Genomic DNA, 20,834 nt, shown 5'->3' with positions numbered 1-20,834 from the left:
TCGCAAAGAGTCAGACATGACTGCTAAAGATGCCACCAGAAAACTACTTCAGCTCATCAGTGAATTCAGTGAAGTTGCAGGATACAAAATTAATATATAAAAATCTGTTTTTCTATGTACTAACAACAAACTATAAGAAAGAGAAATCAAAGAAATAATCCCATTTACCATCACATCAAAAAAATAAAATACCTGGGAATAAATGTACCTGAGGAGGTAAGGCAATGGCACCCCACTACAGTACTAGTGCCTGGAAAATCCCATGGATGGAGGAGCTTGGTATACTGCAGTCCATGGGGTCACACAGAGTTGGACACGACTGAAGCGACTTAGCAGCAGCTTAGCAAGGAGGTAAAAGACCTGTATTCAGAAAACTGTAAGACACTGATGAATGAAAATTGAAGACTAAGCAGATGGAGAAATACATTGTGTTCATGGATTGGAAGAATTAATACTGGTAAAATGAGTATACCACCCAAGGCAATCTGCAAATTCAATGTAACTTATTTTTAGAGGAGCATATTTTTGCAGATGGAGTGGGATTGAGGGTTATCTTCAAAGTTGAGAGGATCAGTCTTGGATACCTCCTCTCGACAGCCTTCTCCCAAAGCTGTTGATTTGAAGCAAGGGAAGAATTGCCTTAGGAGGATCCCAGGAATGATGATGTGGCTGTATTCACAGTTAGTACTTGGTTCCTGCTTTGTGATTTGGCCTCGTCACCTACATCAGGTACTCTTGAAGGTGATCAGTTTTTCTATCAGATGGTATTTTAGTGCTACCATGTTGAAGGGGACTGAGGGCTGTTTTCGACAACTGAATTTCAGTGTAGATTTATAAAGTAACTCAGGGATCACTGGCCAATGAAATCAGGTAAAATGAAAAACAAAAAGCTCTCTCTGAGTTGGTCTAGGACAGCAAAAAAAGTGATGAGCACACAGCAGGGCAACCTTGTAGATGGTGTTTAATAAGTTTTAAGCTTCAAGGCTATGAGCATTCTTTCTTGAAATATTACACAGCAGGTGCCGCTAGCTGGAATTCTGACAGTAAATAGGAATCCTCCAGTCCTGAAAGCCACTGAACAGGCCTGATTGTGTCCATCTGTCAGGGAATGCTCCCCTTTTGCGAGGGATTTTGTTCTTTCTGTATCTGAAGTAGAATGTGCGGGGTGTGGGGAGTCTCGCAGAAGAGGCTGAATGAGTCTGCTTTCTCATGTACAGATGTCTCCTGCTATCTTCAAGGACAGGGCTGGGATGTAGACGTAGACGTTTACCCAAGAGCTCCTGAATTGCCATATGAGAGAGCAGGAAGCCTCCGGAGAGGGAATGAGGAAATCTCAATTTGGTGAAACTTGTTTCTCTGACTCTGTTTAATGTCTTTACAATGAAGGGATTGAACTAGACATTCTTGAATTCCCTTGCCAGCCATAAGGTTGTGTGTGATTCTGAGCGCTCTTTCAACTTCTGGGGAAAAGATTGTTACTGATTGGTTCTGTATATAATGAAGCTTCCTTGGGCAGTTGCTTCAGCAAATCCATTCTGGGACCATTGGGCAAATAAAGTGTGCAAAGCCCCAAGCACAGAACTCAGGGCAGGGCCCTCTGATACAGACCAAAGGATGAAAAAGCACCTGAAGTTAGAGACCCCAAATTCACACTGAGTGGAGCTGATTGCAGCCCCAAGCTTCATCACTGTTGCTAGAGGGCTTGCCCTGCCACCTCTGCCTGCCCTGATTCTCCGCATGACCCCACCCTGCCAATGTGCACACCTGCCCTCCCACCCACACACGCCCACACATGTGTATCCTGCAAACCAGGAGAGCGGTGGCATGTTGAGTTGGAAGTGCCAGCAAGGCACACAGCAGAGACAGAGCATGGAGTGTCTCTGTTATTGTCTCTTCTGCTTTTCTCAGTTTCTTGCCCTTGGGCTGATTTCCTATGTCTGCTATGTGCCTTGATTCCTCATTTGTCAGAAGGAGGTAATAATACCTAAATGCAGTGAGGGTTAAATGAGATACCACATGAATTGTGCTTAGCCCAAGTACCTGGTACCCAATAAACATTTAGCAAATGATAACTATTAATGTTATGACTTACTACTATCACATTGCCTGGGATTCTTAAAATATTCCCAGAGCTTGGCATTGGAGTTGTGACAGTGCCTTTTTTTTTTTTTTTGCAGGACCCTGCAGCTGATTAAATTAGGTAAAATGCAGAAATCACTTAGTGACTTAGTGTAGAACCTGTCAAAAATATGTGTTCAAGGATACTCTTTCTGCCCCCGTCTGATGCCAATGTCAGAAGCTTTCTCTGTCTCCTTTATACTTTAATAAAACTTTATTACACAAAAGCTCTGAGCGATCAAGTCTTGTCTCTGGCCCCAGATTGAATTCTTCTCCTCCAGAGGCCAAGAATCTTGGCATCTTTGCATGGTTCAGCAACAACCTTTCATCTTGGGGGCTTCTCTGGGATTCTTGAGGACAAGGTAAGGATGCTTGGAGCTCTAGTTCTTTGTTCTCCTAGCGAACACCTTTTCTGCTGTGCGTTACTAACTCTACAGTGTGCTTGTGTGAATGAATGACATGCCCTACGTGAAGCAAGTGAGGAACCCTGCTCTGCGGTTCCGCGGTGACCTCATACAGCTTATGGCAGAAACCTGTCGGGGGTTTATACCAACATGCCAATGCCAAAAGGCACCCAATGTCTCCTTTGGCCTGAGCAGAAATGGGCAAAGCATGTGGACCGAACTCTCCTTTCTTGGTCAAACTTTTCGGTCTCTTTGACCATTTCATAACTCCTTGGAAATTAGAAGTGCTAACCTAATCTGTCGGATCATAGACTTTCAAGAGACTTGTGATCTATGCTGTTACTGTGTCCTGTGACTTAGGTCCCAAACTTAGATTGGTAGTCAGGAACCACCTAGTCTTGCTAGGAATCGAAAGTTCAGAAGTTAGATGGAGCTTTAGCTACAAAAGCATCTCTGAGGTTAAAGGTTACTCAGACTGGAACTACAATAGGTTTTGGTGTTTTTTTCCCTTCGGTAACACTGGCTTTTAGTGGACCAGAGGAGGCTCTTATACTGGTGTGGTGAAGAAACATCTCAGTTTTATATTCGTATCAGTCTTACTTGGTCAGGAATATACTCAGGGTCATGCACAGGCACTCAGGTGACAAATGTTTCTCCCAGTGGCTTAGCCTGGGAGGCATTCCGGAAGGTTACTCTGATTGTACCGCAGGTGGCATCAGAGGCAAGCAAGGTTTTAATGGTGAGGAGCTGGACGTCAGTCAGGGATGCCGTCAGGTCTACCCCTGGTGCGTCTCCACCCTGTCTCATTGGTAGAACCGGGAGGGATGAGTATGTCACCTGCATCGGTAAGGGACAGACTGAGTCTGACCAGGGAAGGAAAGCTTTGGTGTAAAGTCTGTCTACACCCCCACCTAGAGCAGGGAGGGATGCCTCCGATAGAAAGATGGCGCTTGTCACTTTTTTTCTCTCTTACAGATGGGAGTTAACAATTCCAGCCTCACTCCTTTGAACTGTATCCTGAAAAGCTGGGATAGATTTGATCCCCAGGGCTTAAAGAAGACACACCTGGTCTTCCTATGTGATACTGCATGGCCACGGTATCCACTGGAGGACGGCAAACGGTGGCCGGTTAGAGGGTCTCTTACGTATAATACTGTTTTACAGTTAGACCGATTCTGTAGAAAACAAGGGAAATGGGCAGAAGTAGCATATGTGTTGCCCTTTTTCTCTCTGCAAAATATGCCAGACTTATGTCCTAAGGGTATAGATTTGAGTGTGACCCCTTCAGCTCCCTCCTGTCCTCCTACTTTGCTAGATGAGATGGAGGACAGGAGACAAAGCAGGTTTCTCCAGTCTATCCCTGGGATCATATGTGCAGAGCAGCCAGAGAGAGTGAGGAACAGCCACACAAGCTGTTGCCTCTTCATGAAGCACCCACCGGGAGAAATAATCAGTCTATGAGAGCTAAAAAGCCTTTTCTTATCAAGAAATACAAAGAATCAAGGAGGATCTGGGAGACTATTTAGAGGACCCAGAAAAATATATTAGTGCTTTTAAAGGTGTTACTCTGCTTTAAGACCTTACTTGGAAGGATGTGATGTATATCTTGGGACAAACGCTGACTCCCAACTCAAAAACTCGGGTTTTGGAAAAAGCGGTTGCTTATGGAGATAAATGGTTTGGTAATGAATCAGTAGGGAAGAGGGAGGATGAGATAACCACCCTCCCCACTGGAAATCAGGTGGTCCTGACTACAGAACCAGACTGGGACTGTAACACAGCTAAAGCAAGATGGGATCAGAGTAATTTTGTCAGGTGTATTCTTTTTTTTTTTTTTCCCCATCCTGAACCATCCCCCCCCACCTCCCTCCCCATACCATCCCTCTGGGTCATCCCAATGCACCAGCCACAAGTATCCTGTCTAACGCATCAAACCTGGACTGGCGATTCGTTTCACATATGATAATATACATGTTTCAATGCCATTCTCCCAAATCATCCAACCCTCACCCTGTCCCACAGAGTCCAAAAGACTGTTCTATACATCTGTGTCTCTTTTGCTGTCTTGCATACAGGGTTATCATTACCATCTTTCTAAATTCCATATATATGTGTTAGTATACTGTATTGGTGTTTTTCTTTCTGGCTTACTTCACTCTGTATAATAGGCTTCAGTTTCATCCACCTCATTAGAACTGATTCAAATGTATTCTTTTTAATGGCTGAGTAATACTCCATTGTGTATATGTACCACAGCCTTCTTGTCCCTTCATCTGTTGATGGACATCTAGGTTGCTTCCATATCAGATGTATTCTTGAAGGACTCAGGCAGGCACGTGCTAAGCCTTTAAACTATGGCAAATTAGGAAACATAGAACTGGAGGAGAAGGAAGCTCCTGGTAAATTCCTAGATAGACTGAGAGAAGCCCTTTGCAGATTCACTGAGATTGATCCTGAAAGTGAAGAGGGAAAAGTGATCTTAAAGGATAGATTTCTCACTCAGTCGGCTCCGGGTATCTGCCGTAAGCTATTAAAATGGTGTATGGACCAAATCAGTCTTTAGATTCTCTGTTACAACTGGCTCAGACAATCTATTATGGTAGGGAATATGAGGAAAAGAAAGAAAGGCAGAAAAAGACAAAGGAACAAGCAGAAGCCCTCACAATGGCTATGAAAACTGTTCTTAAACAGCCTGAGAAAAATGCCCAGGGGGACCCAGGTGAAAAGGGATGGGCTTGCTATTACTGTGGAAAGGAGGGGCATCTCAAGTGGAATTGCCCTCAGGCATCTAAGCCACCCCCGGCTCCGTGTCCTGTCTGCAAAGGACCACACTGGAAGAGAGACTGCCCCCAGAGGCGTAGATTTCAGGGGTTGGACTCTCAAGACAATCAGGACTGAAGGTGCCTGGGGGTCCCCACACAAGCTCCTGTCCGAATTTCACCTGAGGAAGCCCGGGTATCAATAACTGTGGGGGCCCAATCTGTTGATTTCCTTTTAGATACTGGGGCAACTCACTCCATGCCTACTGAAGCCACTGGCCCACTTTCTTCCCAATCCACTTCCATAATGGGACTGTCTAGACGAGCCAAAAGATGGGCCTGATAATCTGTGTGAGCCTACTTCTGCTGACTCCAAAAATCCTGAGTCTGCCGTTTGATCCTCGAGACAATACCCTCCTGTCCTGGGCTCACGCCTTCACTGAATTCCACAACTAACTACTACTACTGCTGGGTCTATGGAGTGCTCCCCTTTCGTCAGTGGAAGGCTTCCCTTGGTGGACATCTCCACTTCAAGGAAAAGACATTCTAAGTCTGCAAATACCTTCAACAACAATCGCATGTGATGCCTCTTCTTAAACTGATGACATCTAACAACCTTAAGATGGACTGATGTAACTATGGGCATAATGTGACTTTTCATTTTGATTTTAACTTGGTTTAGTGACTATTTTGCCTTATATCTGTAACTGTATAATGGGGTTTTCTAACCATCTAACTGTGGTGTTGGAGAAGACTCTTGAGAGTCCCTTGGCCTGCAAGGAGGTCCAACCAGTCCATTCTGAAGGAGATCAGCCCTGGGATTTCTTTGGAAGGAATGATGCTAAAGCTGAAACTCCAGTACTTTGGCCACCTCATGCAAAGAGTTGACTCATTGGAAAAGACTCTGATGTTGGGAGGGACTAGGGGCAGGAGAAGGGGATGACAGAGGATGAGATGGCTGGATGGCATCACCGACTCGATGGACGTGAGTCTGAGTGAACTCCAGGAGTTGGTGATGGACAGGGAGGCCTGGCGTGCTGCGATTCGTGGGGTCGCAAAGAGTCAGACACGACTGAGCGACTGAACTGAACTGAACTGAACCATCTGAACGCTTTTAAGTTACAAATGGTTGTCCAAGCTCCTATGAGTGCCACAGCCTCCTCCAACTATTACTTGGGGCCCCTGGATCAGAGACCCTCAATATGAGGGTTAGGAGAATATGTTGCCTCAACAATTTAGGGACTACACCCTTAAGCAGCAGGAAGTAGTTATGGAATGAAAATGATACCCCTTTCCCTTGGCAACATAATTCTCCTAAAAGAAAAGAGGGGAATGAGTTAGTCATTTCCTAGGCAGGGTGATACATTTAGGGGTCCCCAAGGAGAGAGGAGTCTGGAATTATCAAGGAAGAAGAAAGGACAAACCTTTTTTTCCCCTCTACATTCCTTAGGATTATATAACAATAATATATCCTACCTGAGGACAGTGTGTGGATTAAACCTTCTGGCTAATTTTGTTATTTTAAAATGTAAATTATGAGAGTAGGTCTGGTCTTTACAGGCTTCCCTGGTGTCTCAGAGGTTACCCGAGGTTCGATCCCTGGGTTGGGAAGATCCCCTGGCGAAGGAAATGGCAACCCACTCCAGTACTCTTACCTGGAGAATCCCATGGCGGGAGGAGCCTGGTGGGCTGCAGTCCATGGGGTCGCAAAGAGTCGGACACGACTGAGCAACTTCACTTTCACTTTCACTTTCTGGTCTTTACAAGGATTATACAACAGTAATGTATCCTGCCTGAGGACAGTCTCTGGATTAAACCTTCTGGCTAATTCTGTCATCTTAAAATGTAAATTATAGGAGTAGGTCTGGTATTCAGTTCAGTTCAGTCGCTCAGTTGTGTCCGACTCTAGCAAAAGATACTCTTTCTGCCTCTTTCTGATGCCTATGTCAGAAGCTTTCTCTATCTCCTTTATACTTTAATAAAACTTTATTACACAAAAGCAAAAAAAAAAATGTGTTCAGCATATAGTGAGTTAAATATTGTTAGTTTTAAATAAATTTTTTTAAGTCTGTTTCTTTTAAAAAGGAATGTGTGTTCAATAAAGGTCAGTTGCCCTTACTTCTTCCCCTTTAAAGAAGAGAACAGTTCACTAAGTCAAAGAGATTGGTGCTACCCATTGTCTTCATTCGCACATGAACAAAAATTGTAAATGCCTTGTAGCTGGAGGGCATCTGGCCCAGTTAGAAGGCCAGGGTGGATGTTCGCATCATCACTGGTGGGAAGGAAATCGATTCCCCGGCAGTGAATGGCCTACAGGAGCATGTCATGTCGGCAGACCAAGTACGGGAGAGAGAACAAGCACAGTTTGCCCTGAGTGAGCTGACTGCCCACGCGGTGGGGGAAGGCCAGCCCAGCCATCTCACCATCAGTGCTCTGAGGTCTTTGGATGGAAACGGGGGATGAACTCATTCCTCCGTTTCAGGTGAAGCTGTGGAAGCCTTTGGTCCCTTTGACGGCAGTGTCGTAAAAGAGCAGACCCAAGTCCCAGAAAGATGGATAAAATGTTGACCTGGAGTTTGACAGCCTCAATCCCCATTCTGGGACCCTTTCACCCACTGTGGTCCTTGGGGAAAATACCTGTTCCTAGCACACAGGGAATCATAGCCTCCTAGTAGGCCAGAGGTGGGATGTGATGGAGACCCGGTGGCGTAATGCATAGGAGGGTGCCAAGTGATCAGGAAAGAGCCAGCAGGTGTTCCGTTGTTTTTACAGCCAGTATAGCAAGATGAAGAAGCACCGTACAACCATAAATACACAGCGAGGCTCCTGGGGGCTCATTAGAGTCACTGTGTTGCTGGCTTAAAAGGGCGTTTTAGGAAGTGGGAAGCCCTTTGTTTCTTGGCTAATAGCTAACAGGAAGCACATCTATCCACAGAGCCCAGGAGTTACTAGGAGAGGCTGTCACCAAGGCACTGAGCGCTCCCCACTCAAGCCCCCGGCAGCTGGACACCTTATCTGTCAGAGGCTACGCAAGCTTGTCTTTACCACCAGCTGAACTATGAAGTATTAGTCAAGTAATGTTTCATCCAAAAATAACAACCATTTTGACAGTTGTCTTGAAGCCAGATTTCCAGGTGGTTTACTTTCGTTTGGATACACACTGTAAAATGAATGTGAAGCTGGGCTCAAAACAGCTTAGGGAAGCAGAATCTTTTATCTCCAGAAATATGAAGTATGTGTGGATTTATATCCTTCACGCACTAGACCCAAAATTGTGTAAGGAAGTGTCATGATCCCATTGCAATACTACTGAGAGGCCGTGGGTTAAAATTTCTCAGAGAATTAGGAGGCTTGAGAGTCAGCTCTTTAAGCCTTGGGATTTCAGCAGAATCCACAAACCAGCTGCGGCCTCTCGTTCCTGTGCTGTTAACCACTGGGAAGTGTGCCTCCAAGACAGGACTGTGTTACTTCCTCGTCTGAAGGTACCTCTCACTACCTAGAGTGAAGCTTAGTCTGAGAAGGTTGTTGACTTGAAACGTGGTGACTTAGAGGGTGGCAGGGAAAGAGGAAGTGCATGTTCGTCGAGTGCTTTCTTGGTTCCAGACACTGCTGGTCACTTGGCTTCACATGCTATGCTGGTCATTTTATGGATGGCATCTTCTTTGCCTGTTTGACAGCCCCATCACAAACTGATGAAATCAGCTATTCAAAGACAATTCGACAAGTAACAAATGAGATGTGAACCCAAGTTTATCTGGTTCTTTATAAATGAATCCACTTCATTTGCAAGGAAATCTCCACATAATAGTGGTCTATACAGCAGAGGTTCTGTTCTTGCTATTGTGTTATGAAGTCTGGAGTTAGGCAATTCAGAGCTGGTAGGGTCCACACAGTTGTTTAGGCACCTTCCACTGCCTAGAGTATGGACCTCCTCTTTCTGAAACAAGATGGCTGCTGGAGCTCCATCCATCATGTTAATATACCAAGCAGCAAAGCTGGAAGAAGAGAAAAACATGACCTCCCCCAAAAAGATTTTCCGAGAACTCCCGTATACCTCGGCTTCTGTCTCCTTAGCTAGCACTTTGTCCCATGGCTACACCTAGCTCCAACTGCAAAGGAGCCTAAGAACTGGGATATTTTAACTGGTCAGGAGTGTGACCAATCAAAAAGCAGGATCTTGCTCCTGAACGTTAAGAAAAAGGTGTGTTGGGGAAGAGACTAGCACAGACTCCAAATATCATATATTTTCTTGCTCTCTGACGCTGGGAACGGAACTTGGCCCATACTCAGTCATGGGCGTGAGAGAGGGGTTGGTCAGCCTGATCCTTAGCAACTCTTCTTGCAACTTGTAGGCAAACTTTTTTCCCCACTGCACCTCCCAGCCTTTGTAGTTAGCTTCTGCTAAACACACGTCAGTGACAGTAAGCCATGTGTGTCTGTTCTACCTGGTTTAAGTTTTGCCTTCTTTCAGAATTGCTGGTGGACAGGGAGAGAAAATTGCTGGTTGCCATTTCCTTCAGTTTTGTATTGGAGCATAGCCAATTAACAGTAGTGTGATAGTTTCAGAGAAGGAAATGCCAACCCACTCCAGTGTTCTTGCCTGGAGAATCCTGTGGACAGAGGAACCTGGTGGGCGGCCGTCTATGGGGTTGCACAGAGTCGGACATGCCTGAAGTGACTTAGCAGCAGCAGCAGCAGTGATAGTTTCAGGTAAAGGACTCAGCCATACATAGACAACTGTCTATTCCCCTGCAAACTACCTTCCCATTCAGGCTGCCACATAACACTGAGAAGAAATATTTTAAGTAAACTATTAATTCAAATTAAACTGAACATTACTGTCACGTACAACACTGTGAAGTGAGGAAAGGGTACCCGTGGCCTCAGTTCTCATGCTAAGCTCTGCATGAGACTTGAGGTCAGCAAGTCGGTCTCTGGGTTTCAGATCCTCACCTACAGATATGGGAGACGTCTTGTGCCAAGGACCTGCCCCACCCAGACGTCTGCGGCCATGACACATGTCACTGTCTGCAAAACAGGTGGGATCACAGATCTGGCATCTAGTCCAGGCGGTTCTTAGTTTGGAGTTCATCGATGGGCTTCAGAGTGCCTCATCATGTTAATGAGGGGAACACTGCATAAACACCAAGTTTATACTCCCCTCTAGAAGAAAGGCCTATCCCATTCATGAGATTCTTAAGGAATCTTCAAGTTGAGAACCACTGATCTAGTCTCTCTTTATGGATAGGCATTTTGCAACCAAGGAAGCGAAGAGACTGTCCCCACAAGCACATCTGACGGATCCTCTGGCCATTTGGAGAGCTGGTGTTATTGTCTCTAAATCCATGATTCTCCTCCTCAGCCACGTCCCAGTGAACCTCCTCTGCCCCTGTACTGTGGTGGAGGTAACACCTCTTGGTCTCCCCATCTGGGCCCCGATCATAAGGTCTCTGTGGACTATACAATCTTCTCTGCCAGCTTTCCCCCCTGAATCTCCCCCACAATTCCTGTGTGCAGCCCTTTGGCCCAGAAGTAAGAGGGGAGATGGACAAGAGAGGAGGTCTGTCTAGGCTCACATAGTTGGGATTCTTGTTTCCACTCCCTTATTTCTTAAAGAGCACGTGAGCTCTTCATGTATTTCACCCTTCTTGTCAAAGGTGAGGAGGTGAGTCTTCTCCCAAGACAGGACATAGCTGCGTAACAGAACAGTGTCTGTCGCAGAAGGAACATTCTCAGGTTGACAGTTCAAAGGCAGAAGGGGGAGCCCAGCTATGTAAGGGAGTGAATTTGCGTCCCTCTCCCCACACTGGGAGCCAAGCTGCCTCCCAAAAATTGTACAATGGGAACACCGTGGTATCTGTGCTGAGAATTCATCACACAAACCTTGTATCTGAAACCTAAAGTGACCTTTTCTGAGCAGCCTTAGCCCTGCATGAGAAGACAAATAACTGCCAGATGGCCTGACATTTCCTTTTTTAAATTTCAAGGATTCTTGATTTCAGCTCTGTTACTGATCTGTTGGTTTGCAGCCCCCATGCAGTTAAGTGAAGTTGCACTCACTGTTGTGGCCGTCTCACAAACGACTACTATGAAACCCTAGCTCTGCCCTACATCTTCTGCTCAGCTATGCACTCTCCCCCAAGCCTCCAAGCCACCACATAGTGTAGAGAGACAGGCTGCAGGAAAAAAACCTCTTTCTAAACCTGAAGTTAAGATCTTTGAAGTGGAGTTGTATACCACTGCAGTGTCCATCTTGTAAGGTCACATGTTTCTACTCACTCTGTACTCTAGAGCCTCCTGGCAGAAGCTACAAAATTCCTATAAAGAGGGAGTGTTTGCTCTGATTGTCCTCACTTACCCAAGTGTCACATCGATTGAGCTCCACCCAGGATCAACAGTGAAGACAGAGTAGTGACTCGGGGCAGGGAAGGTGGGAAGGTGTCGCTCGGGAGCATGGTTGAGCAGATGTTAGAGACGAGCCCAGCCGTCCGCCTGCATCGCACAGCGGGTATGTGTGTGGTGAGCATGTGTGCCTCCCAAGCTCAGTGAGCAGAACCTGAAAGCTGAGCAGGTTGAGATCCTGGAAGTGCATGGTGCGCTCGCGCATCTGCTGAGGAACGTTCTTTCTCACTCTGCTGATTCTGAGAGGGTTGGCTGGGGAAAAAAGGTACAGCAAAGAATTCTCAGCTTCTCTCGCCGTAACATGATTTATCAGAGCTCTGGTTATGCTCTGAGAGGCCAGAAGCATCATCTAGTCTTCTAGACTGTCTGGGGGTCAATGAGGAAGGAGGAGCTGGCCAGAAAGTTAATGGGTCAACCTGAGGTGGAGAGCCCCGGAAACAATGAACTCTCACATTTTTTTCTTACTACTCAGCCCCATGGGCTGTCTGGATACATGGCAATATCAGTGATTGAATTTGAAAAAATTGAATTGCTCCATTCAACTAGCATATTTTCCCAAAGGTAAAAGTTAATTTGATCCTGCCTTTGCCTTGCTTCTTGAGAATCAAGCAGTCCACACCAGCGCTTAATCTTATCCTTGCTGAGTAATTCAGGGAAAGCCCATAGGACAAGCAGCTTTGCTCCCTGTTTAATTAGACCACCCCAAATTAGGTCCTACCGCCCACACTTAATAGGGTCCTCAGTGTTCTTGCCTGGAGAATCCCAGGGACGGGGGAGCCTGGTGGGCTTCCGTCTATGGGGTCACACAGAGTCGGACACGACTGAAGCGACTTAGCAGCAGCTGGTACATTCAGGGTGACCAGATAACCCAGCCTGGCGGGAAGACTCCTGATTTCTGTCCATTGTCCCCTGAGATTAATATCACCCAAGGTGTCTGGCTGCAGATGACACCTTTCCTTTGCGATCACACTAATTACAGGGAATGAAGGGATGGAAGTGAGTTTCTGCCGAAGGGTCTAACCTTGTGCTCCTTTTCTCCTGTCCCTGCAGCTCCACTTGGCAGCCCTGGCGTCACTCAAGGGAGACATAGTGGAGCTTAATAAACGTCTGCAGCAAACGGAGCGGGAACGGGACCTTCTGGAAAAGAAGTTGGCCAAGGCACAGGTGAGGGATCTGGAAAGGGTCACTTTGTTTTTTTTTTTTTAATTGTTTAAGATAAAACAGATATAGAAGTCCCCACAATAAAAATATTGCTTAATGATTGAACATCCTCATAACCACTGTCCAGATAAAGAATTAAAACCTACTGGTCACCCCAGGAGTCCATCCTTCTGCCTCATCCCAACCCGCTTCCCCTGCTCCCAAGGTGACCACTACCAGGGCGTTTACAGTCGCGTTTCCTGCTTCTTTACAGTCTGCCGCAGGAGTTTGTATGTCCCTAGACGGTCCAGTTTTGTCTGGCCCATTTGAAAACTATGTGTTTACTTTGAATCTCTCAGTCCACAGGTTTTCCCTCCATTCTTTATTGGCTTTACACTTAATCTGTTAAAAGTGTCTGACCTATGGAGTTTCCCACAGTCTAGATATTGCTGATTGCCCACCCATGGTGCAGTTCGCTATGTTCCTCACTCTTTATTTCCTGCAAAATGGCTCTGCATCCCAGAGATTCAGTCAGATTCATTGTTAGTCCCTTTGGCGAGACTGTAAAAGGCATTTGTTTTTCCGCTGGGAGGCACGTCATAATAGGTTGGCCAAAAAGTCCATTCAGGTTTTTCCACCTTAGGGAAAACCCCAAACAAACTTTCTGGCCAACCCAATATCTGGTTGTTTTGCCTTTAGAGATGTTAGCAGCTATATTGACACTCAGTGCCAAAGTTCACCGGTGCATCAGGACTTTACAAAATCATAGTATTTTATTTCTGCCATTTCTTTATCAGTTATTAATTGGAATATTTTTATAGAGATATTTCCCATCATCTATGATTTATTCAAACAGTGGTGTAGTTCATAAAGGAAAAGTAGAATCAATCCTTCATTCTTTTTGTTTAATATTTTTCAAGATAATGAATTGATAACCTATGATCTTCTGAAAGTACCCAATTATTTTTTAAAAAATATGAACTTAGGGGTTTAAGCATATTTGGGTCAGTCCTTTGTAATTATTTTCCTTGTAGAAACTCAAAGTTTACTCCTTGGCCAGTAAGAACCTCTTCACGTGGCTCCTGAATCTTTTTGACACTAGCCTAGTAATGATTCCAGGATTATCTCGTACATTTTCCCCCCCAAACCTGGAATTAAGCATTCTGCAAATAGACCTGATTTTTCTTTGTGGAAAAAGGTATTTCAAGACTGCAGTCTGGGTGCTAAGGGTGCTTACTGCTTCCAGGCTGGTCATTGTTTTTAGGCTTCTTTTATAAACATGGCCGGGGAATTATTTATTTATTTATTTATCTATATATGTAAGTATTTATAAATTTTAAGATAAAATACCTTAGGTGCTCATACTAATCTCTCCAATTTAATTTCAAACTACAGGGTTCTTCTACGTGGATTCTGTACTTTATTTGTATCTCCTTTCTTTCACACTCAAAATGTTAGTTCGAGAGACTTCCCTGGTGGTCCAGCGGTTAAGACTCTGTGCTCGCACTGTAGGGGGCATGGTGGTTGGGGATCTAAGATCCCATGTGCTGTATGGGATCTTAGCCAAAAAATACATCAACAAAAAATAATCTTAGTTTTTAAGTTTACAGAGGATGATTGGATAAGAATATTCCATAATTACTGGTTTACTTTATTCTGTATTATATACAATTGTCTCAAAATAATAATAATCATATTACCATAACAAATATAGTTACTGAGAAGCTTTTTGCATTATGCTTCCATCATTCCCACGGTTTTTTGCAATTGTTCTATATCCACACCTTCTGACCATGTGCTGGTTACACCCTTCACGTTTTCTCCTCTTAGTCCTCATTTAGTCTTCTACAAGTAAATTATATATTTAATGTTTACGATGGTCTTAATGTCAACATGTTTCTGTTTGTTTAATGCCTGAAACTTGCTTTCTAGTAGAGTTCCTCAGGGAGGACTCACAGGAATAATCTTCACCAGCTTCTTGCTTTTTAATAATGATTTATCTCTGCCCTTTATTATTGAAAGGCATTCCTCCTGGATATAAAACCTTTGACTCATCTTTTCTTTACCTGAGTATGTTTCTTTGCTCTATTTTGACACAGAGCGTTGCTCTCAAAGTTTCCCCTCTGTTTCCCTCACAAGACACTTACTATAGACATTCATAACATTTCTTTCTCTTTCTTTCTCTCTTTTTCTTTTCATTTCCCTTCTTCCCTCCCCCCTCCCCCTTCCTTCTTCCCTCCCTTCTAGTAATTTTACTAGAGTAACTCTTATTTTTAGTCATTCTGGTTTGGTATTCTCACATTTTCTGTGTTTTCTTCGGCTTATATTTTGTAGTCTTTTCTTAATTTCAGAGACTTTTTAAAAAATTATAATATTGAATATTTTGTTCCCTTGCCTTTTTTTTTTTTTCTTCAATGATGTTTACTATTTACATCTTAGATCTTCTTTGCCTGTCTTCAGTATCTGGCACTGTCTCAGATTCTCTGCATCTCTCTCTCCAGCTTCTGTTTTCCTTAGGCCTTGTATGTTGTATTTATTCCCTCCTGTCTGCCTTCTGGCTTAGTGTTTTTTCTGCATTTTTATTTTATTTCTTGTGTGTACTTATTTCTTTCTGAGTTTTTCTAATTTTGAATTACGTTCTTCTGTGTTTTATGTCGTTTCATCTTTTTGAAGTCTTTTGGCTAATTTTGAGATAGTAGTCCATTGTTTGAGACTTTTTGTGACAGGAGAAGTTCTCTATTTTGTGGCATGCTTTCATGGTTTATAGAGAAGTTATTCTGCTCTTTTTTTTCTTCTTCTTCTTCTTTCTAATAACTTGATGTAGAATTTGCTGTCAGTACGTTCTGTTTTTCATTTTTACGAGAAAAATAACTTTATTAACTTTTAAGAGGCAGAGTTGAAAATGGCCTTTCTAAGTTTGTAGGGCTTAGTCTTCTGTTGTTTCCTCATCTTCACAGGTCATTCTGCTTTCTGGTACCGCCTAGCTCTATCCCCTCTCCTGCTGCTTTCTTGTTCTGTTCTTTCCTTTTTCTCGATCATGCCATCCTGTTCAATTTTGATCCTACTCCCAGCAGTTTCTCCTCCTGGTAGGGAGTCCTGGGGCCAGTCTGGAAAGTTCATAGGGAATAGTGCTTTCGGCCCTTCTGATCTTACTGTGGGCCTCTTGCTCACTCCCTCTTGGCTCAGCAAACCCCTCCCATTTGGCCCCCATCACTTTCTGGTGTTTCTGTTGTTGTTGAGCTGCTAAGTCATGTCTAACTCTTTACAATGGACTGTAGCACACCATGCGTCCCTGCCCTCCATTATCTCCTGGAGTTTGCTCAAATTCATGTCCATTGAGTCGGTGATGCCATCCAAGCATCTCATTCTGTCACCTCCTTCTCCTTTTGCCTTCAATCTTTCCCAGCATTAGGGTCTCTTCCAATGAGTTGGCTCTTCCCATCAGATGGCCAAAGTATTGGAGCTTCAGCTTCAGCATCAGTCTTTACTGAGTATTCAAGGTTGATTTACTTTCAGTTCAGTTCAGTTCAGTTCAGTTCAGTCGCTCAGTCATATCCAACTCTTTGCGATCCCATGAATCGCAGCATGCCAGGCCTCCCCATCCATCACCAACTCCCGGAGTTCATTCAAACTCACGTCCATCGAGTTAGTGATGCCATCCAGCCATCTCATCCTCTGTCGTCCCCTTCTCCTCCTGCCCCAATCCCTCCCAGCATCAGAGTCTTTTCCAGTGAGTCAACTCTTCGCATGAGGTGGCCAAAGGATTGACTAATTTGATCCCCTTGAAGTCCAAGGGACTCTCAAGAGTCTTCTCCAGCACCACAATTCAAATGTATCAGTTCTTTGGGGCTCAGCTTTGTTTATGATCCAACTCTCACATCCCTATATGGCTACTGGAAAAGCTATAGCTCTGACTATATGGATGTTTGTCAGCAAAGTGATGTCTCTGCTTTTTAATATGCTGTCTAGGTTTGTCATAGCTTTTCTTCTAAGGAACAAGCATCTTTAAATTTCATGGCTGCAGTCACTGCCCACAGTGATTTTGGAGCCCAGGAAAATTTTGTCACTGCTTCCACTTTTTCCCCATCTGTTTGCCATAAAGTGATGGGACCATATTCCGTGATCTTAGTTTTTCTGATGCTGAGTTTCAAGCTGCTTTTCTCACTGTCCTCTTTTACCCTCGTGCTGCTGCTAAGTCACTGCAGTCTTGTCCAACTCTGTGCAACCCCATAGACGGCAGTCCACCAAGCTCCCCCATCCCCAGGATTCTCCAGGCAAGAACACTGGAGTGGGTTGTCATTTCCTTCTCCAATGCATGAAAGTGAAAGTGAAGTCGCTCAGTCATATCCGACTCCTAGCAACCCCATGGACTTGCAGCCTACCAGGCTCCTCCATCCATAGGATTTTCCAGGCAAGAGTAATGGAGTGGGGTGCCATTGCCTTCTCCTTTCACCCTCATACTTACTGGTTATTTGTTGGGAGGGGGGGCCGGTTTCCAGTTCTCAAGTCCAGCAGTGTTGTTTCTTCTCTCTGCTTCTGCCCACACAGACACCATTCAGGTCTTGTGGATGCTATTGGTTTGTGTTTCATTGTTCAGAGGATACCATATCTCCAAGCATTTATCTTTGATGTATAAGTTCTTTATTTTTGTGTGGGAATTCAGAGAGATTAAAAATCAGGTGGTCATCAGTCTAGAATGACCTATGGCAAGTTTTGAAAACTCATGTCTCATAATCTTAGACTGTTCAGGTAATGAGGAAAGACCCTTTGTACTTGAGATAGTCTGCTTCCACATTTGACAGGCAACCCAGAGAGGTTAACTTGCTCACCCAAGGTCAGAGGAGCAGCCCAGCCCAGAGCCAAGACAAGGCCAGCAGTGTTCTTTTCTCAGAGAAGATGGCACAGGGACAGAAATTTTCAATTTTTACTTTGGCAAAAACTTTACTTTGAATATTTTCCTTCTGAATATAAAAGTAAGAAATATGTGATAGAAAAAAACAGAAAGACAGTAATATAATTTTAATAGTGAATTCTAATGAATTAAAACTTTTAAAAATCCTTTTTCTATTATTGTTTCTTAAGGTTTCTTCTTTTGAGCAAGTGGTGTTTTGTTTGTTTGTTTGTTTGTTTGTAACACCAAACGTTTTTAGTAGTCTTTATTGGTGAGAACTTCTTTTTGGAAAAAAAGAAATGGTGAATGCTTTTAACTGAAAGCTGGACTGTACCCCAGTCTTGAATTTTAAAAGATGACCAGGAAGGTCTTTATTAAAATTTAAGTCTCAACGACAGAGCAGCTTGTGCAGAGGATGATAAGAGAAGCATGGGACATGTTTTGTCTGCTGTGTCAGAGATTGCTTCCTATGTAATAGTTTTGATGGCTGGTTTTATCCCTGATAGTTACATCAAAGCACCATTAGTTGACTCTCTCACTTGCATTCTTGCAGTAAATATATTGAAACGTTACTCTTTACTCCCTTCACTGGAAATGTCTTCCCAGTTCAGATATTAGGACCCAGGAAAGAACATGGGGAGAAAAAGATCAAACTTGCCAGGCTCATACCTTTTTTAAAGATGAGATTTATGCAAGAAAAATTAAGAACGAGGAAATATTTGTGCTGTGCTTTCTGTGTTACACACCTTGGCAGGTGACACGTTTCAGGCTTTTTGCCTGATGGTGGAAGAGTAAGTCTGTGTATAAATGTCTATTCTGTGGCTTTCAAAACTTTTACCAGCTCTAAATATTATAGAGCTATGATTAAAATATAAAATATAAATGGTGCTTGTGTTCACCAGACATAATCGAAGCATCATCTGTTGAGTAATTACTAATGGTGATACTAGAACTAGTTGAATAAAAGAAGCTCATTATACATGGTCATAATTCAGTAAAGTTTTAAGAATATCGATGGAAAGGGTAGAGCTGATAAAAGGAGCCCAATACCAATATGATAGAGAAGGCAAAGTGTGTCGGTATTAGTTTTCTATTGCTGTCTAACAAATTGCCCTAAATTTACTGGCTTAAAATAACACACATTCATTCTCTCCTGTGCATCAGGATCCCAGGCATGGCTTAAGTGGCTCTTGTGCAAGTTTTGCAGTCAAGGTATTGTCAGAACTGAATGCTCTGAACTCTCTGAATGCTCACCTGGGGCAGAGTTCACCTCCGAGCTCACTCGTGTCATTGGCAGAATTTCTTTGCGGGTATAGGATTCATGGCAGCTTGCTCCCTCAATGCCAGCAATGGAGAGAAGAAGCCTAGACTAAAACTTCTGGCAAGAGAGTCTTATACAAAGTAATGCAATCGTGGGAGAGACATCCCATCACTTTTGCCTCATTGTTTCAGTTGAAGGCAGGCACACATCCCACCCAGACTCAGTGAGATGGTATCACACAAAGGAAAGGCAGGGATCAAATGAGCACCTTAGTCTCTCCATCACAGCCTCCTGAGGAATCTGATTAACAATGCTGCTCACTATTAATTAGCCTATACCAATGGTGATCATCACCCCACTGTAGTTCTGCTCCATGCCAGGTGGTATAGCAGGCATTCCACACGCTTCATCTCATTAAGTTCTCATAATGATCTCAGATATAGATACCTTAACACTCCCATCAACAAATGAAGAAATTGAGGTTTAAGGAATTTGAGTATCTTGCCTGAGATTATGTAGCTAGAAAGTACCAAAAGTCAGGATTTGCTCTAGGTTTTGTGGGAATCCATAACTGGACTACACAGCTTCCTGGGTGGCTCAGTGGTAAAGAATCGCTTGCCAAGCAGGAGACCCACGTTCAATCCCTGGGCTGGGATGATCCCCTGGAGAAGGAAATGGCAATCCACTGCAGTATGCTTGCCTGGAGACTCCCCATGGACAGAGGAGCCTAGCAGGCTACAGTCCATGGGATCTCAAAGAGTCAGACACGACTCAGCAACTAAACAACAACAACATAGCCACGTTAATCCTGTATTGTTTTTTAAGATGCCCAGACTGCCCTGCAGATCTTAAGAAGAGTAGGGAATAGGGCACATATTAATTTAGTTTAAATATATCTACCCTCCCGAATCCAACAGGTACAGATGTTCATACATGTGTACCAACATTAAACAGCATCTTGGGACAGCCCGGTAGGAAACTGCCAAAGACCATATATAGTACTGGTTTGATGCTTTCAGCATATTTTCTATGCATTTAGTACTCCAGTGTTCTTGCCTGGAGAATCCCAGCGATGGGGGAGCCCGGTGGGCTGCCGTCTCTGGGGTCGCACAGAGTCGGACACGACTGAAGCGACTTAGCAGCAGCAGCAGCAGTATGCCAAAAATTATCTTTAGTAACTCCTTTTTAAAAAAGCACTACAGAAGGAGATAATAAAGCAAGCTTCTGAGCCCCTTCGAAATTGGTTAGTAGTAATAGAGTCCACCTTCCATTTCTGAGGTGGACTTCTATCTTTAGAAAGCAAGTGTCCTGAATTTTCTCCTGCTTGCTTTTAGGGAGAAAAAATACATAGTTTTCATGCAATGTAACAGAGAGAATGTTTTCTTTCATCTTTTTCTCCATATAAGATCATCACAGAGGTCAGTTGGATGCCTTCTCCTTGCCAGGATCTCTGTCCCCCCATCCCTTCCCTACTGGTTTATAACTCTTCAGTCCTCTGCTTGGCTGTTGAGTTTTGTCAGTGATGTTGCCATTGGTCCTGAGAGTCTTTGTTCAGCTGGTCTGGTTCCCCACCCCACCCCTCAAGAGAACCTGGGCAAGGACTTTGAATGAGGATAGAAACATCCTGAGTGGTATTACTTGCCATCAATCCAGTGTGATGTGAACCCCCTTCCCAGGATGATAGAGAGGGTTAACACATGAATGATAGCTTTGCATTTTTCAAGAATAGAGTTTATAATACCCTTAGGATTGACGACTGAGACTAATATGATGATTAAAAATCAGTGGCCTCTGCAGAGTAAGATAAAACCCAGTAAAGAACATTAAGAAAACCATAAAGCTTCTTAGCATCACTGCAT

At 43.9% G+C, this 20,834-nt stretch overlaps 1 protein-coding gene across 2 annotated transcripts in view; it reads left to right on the top strand.

Moving 5' to 3' along the window:
* Window positions 1-20,834, top strand: part of MCC (mutated in colorectal cancers) — a 310,469-nt gene that overhangs the window by 169,267 nt on the left and 120,368 nt on the right. For both annotated transcript variants that reach the window (XM_018053750.1, XM_018053751.1), the window contains exon 2: window positions 12,734-12,847. In XM_018053750.1, coding sequence (XP_017909239.1) covers window positions 12,734-12,847 — 114 coding nt within the window. The remainder of the gene's footprint in view (window positions 1-12,733; window positions 12,848-20,834) is intronic.

The sequence above is a fragment of the Capra hircus genome, chromosome 10, assembly GCF_001704415.2.
Source record: "Capra hircus breed San Clemente chromosome 10, ASM170441v1, whole genome shotgun sequence".
NCBI classification, from domain to species: domain Eukaryota; kingdom Metazoa; phylum Chordata; class Mammalia; order Artiodactyla; family Bovidae; genus Capra; species Capra hircus.
Note: the sequence above shows the minus strand (reverse complement) of the source record. Positions and strands in the feature narration are given on the sequence as shown.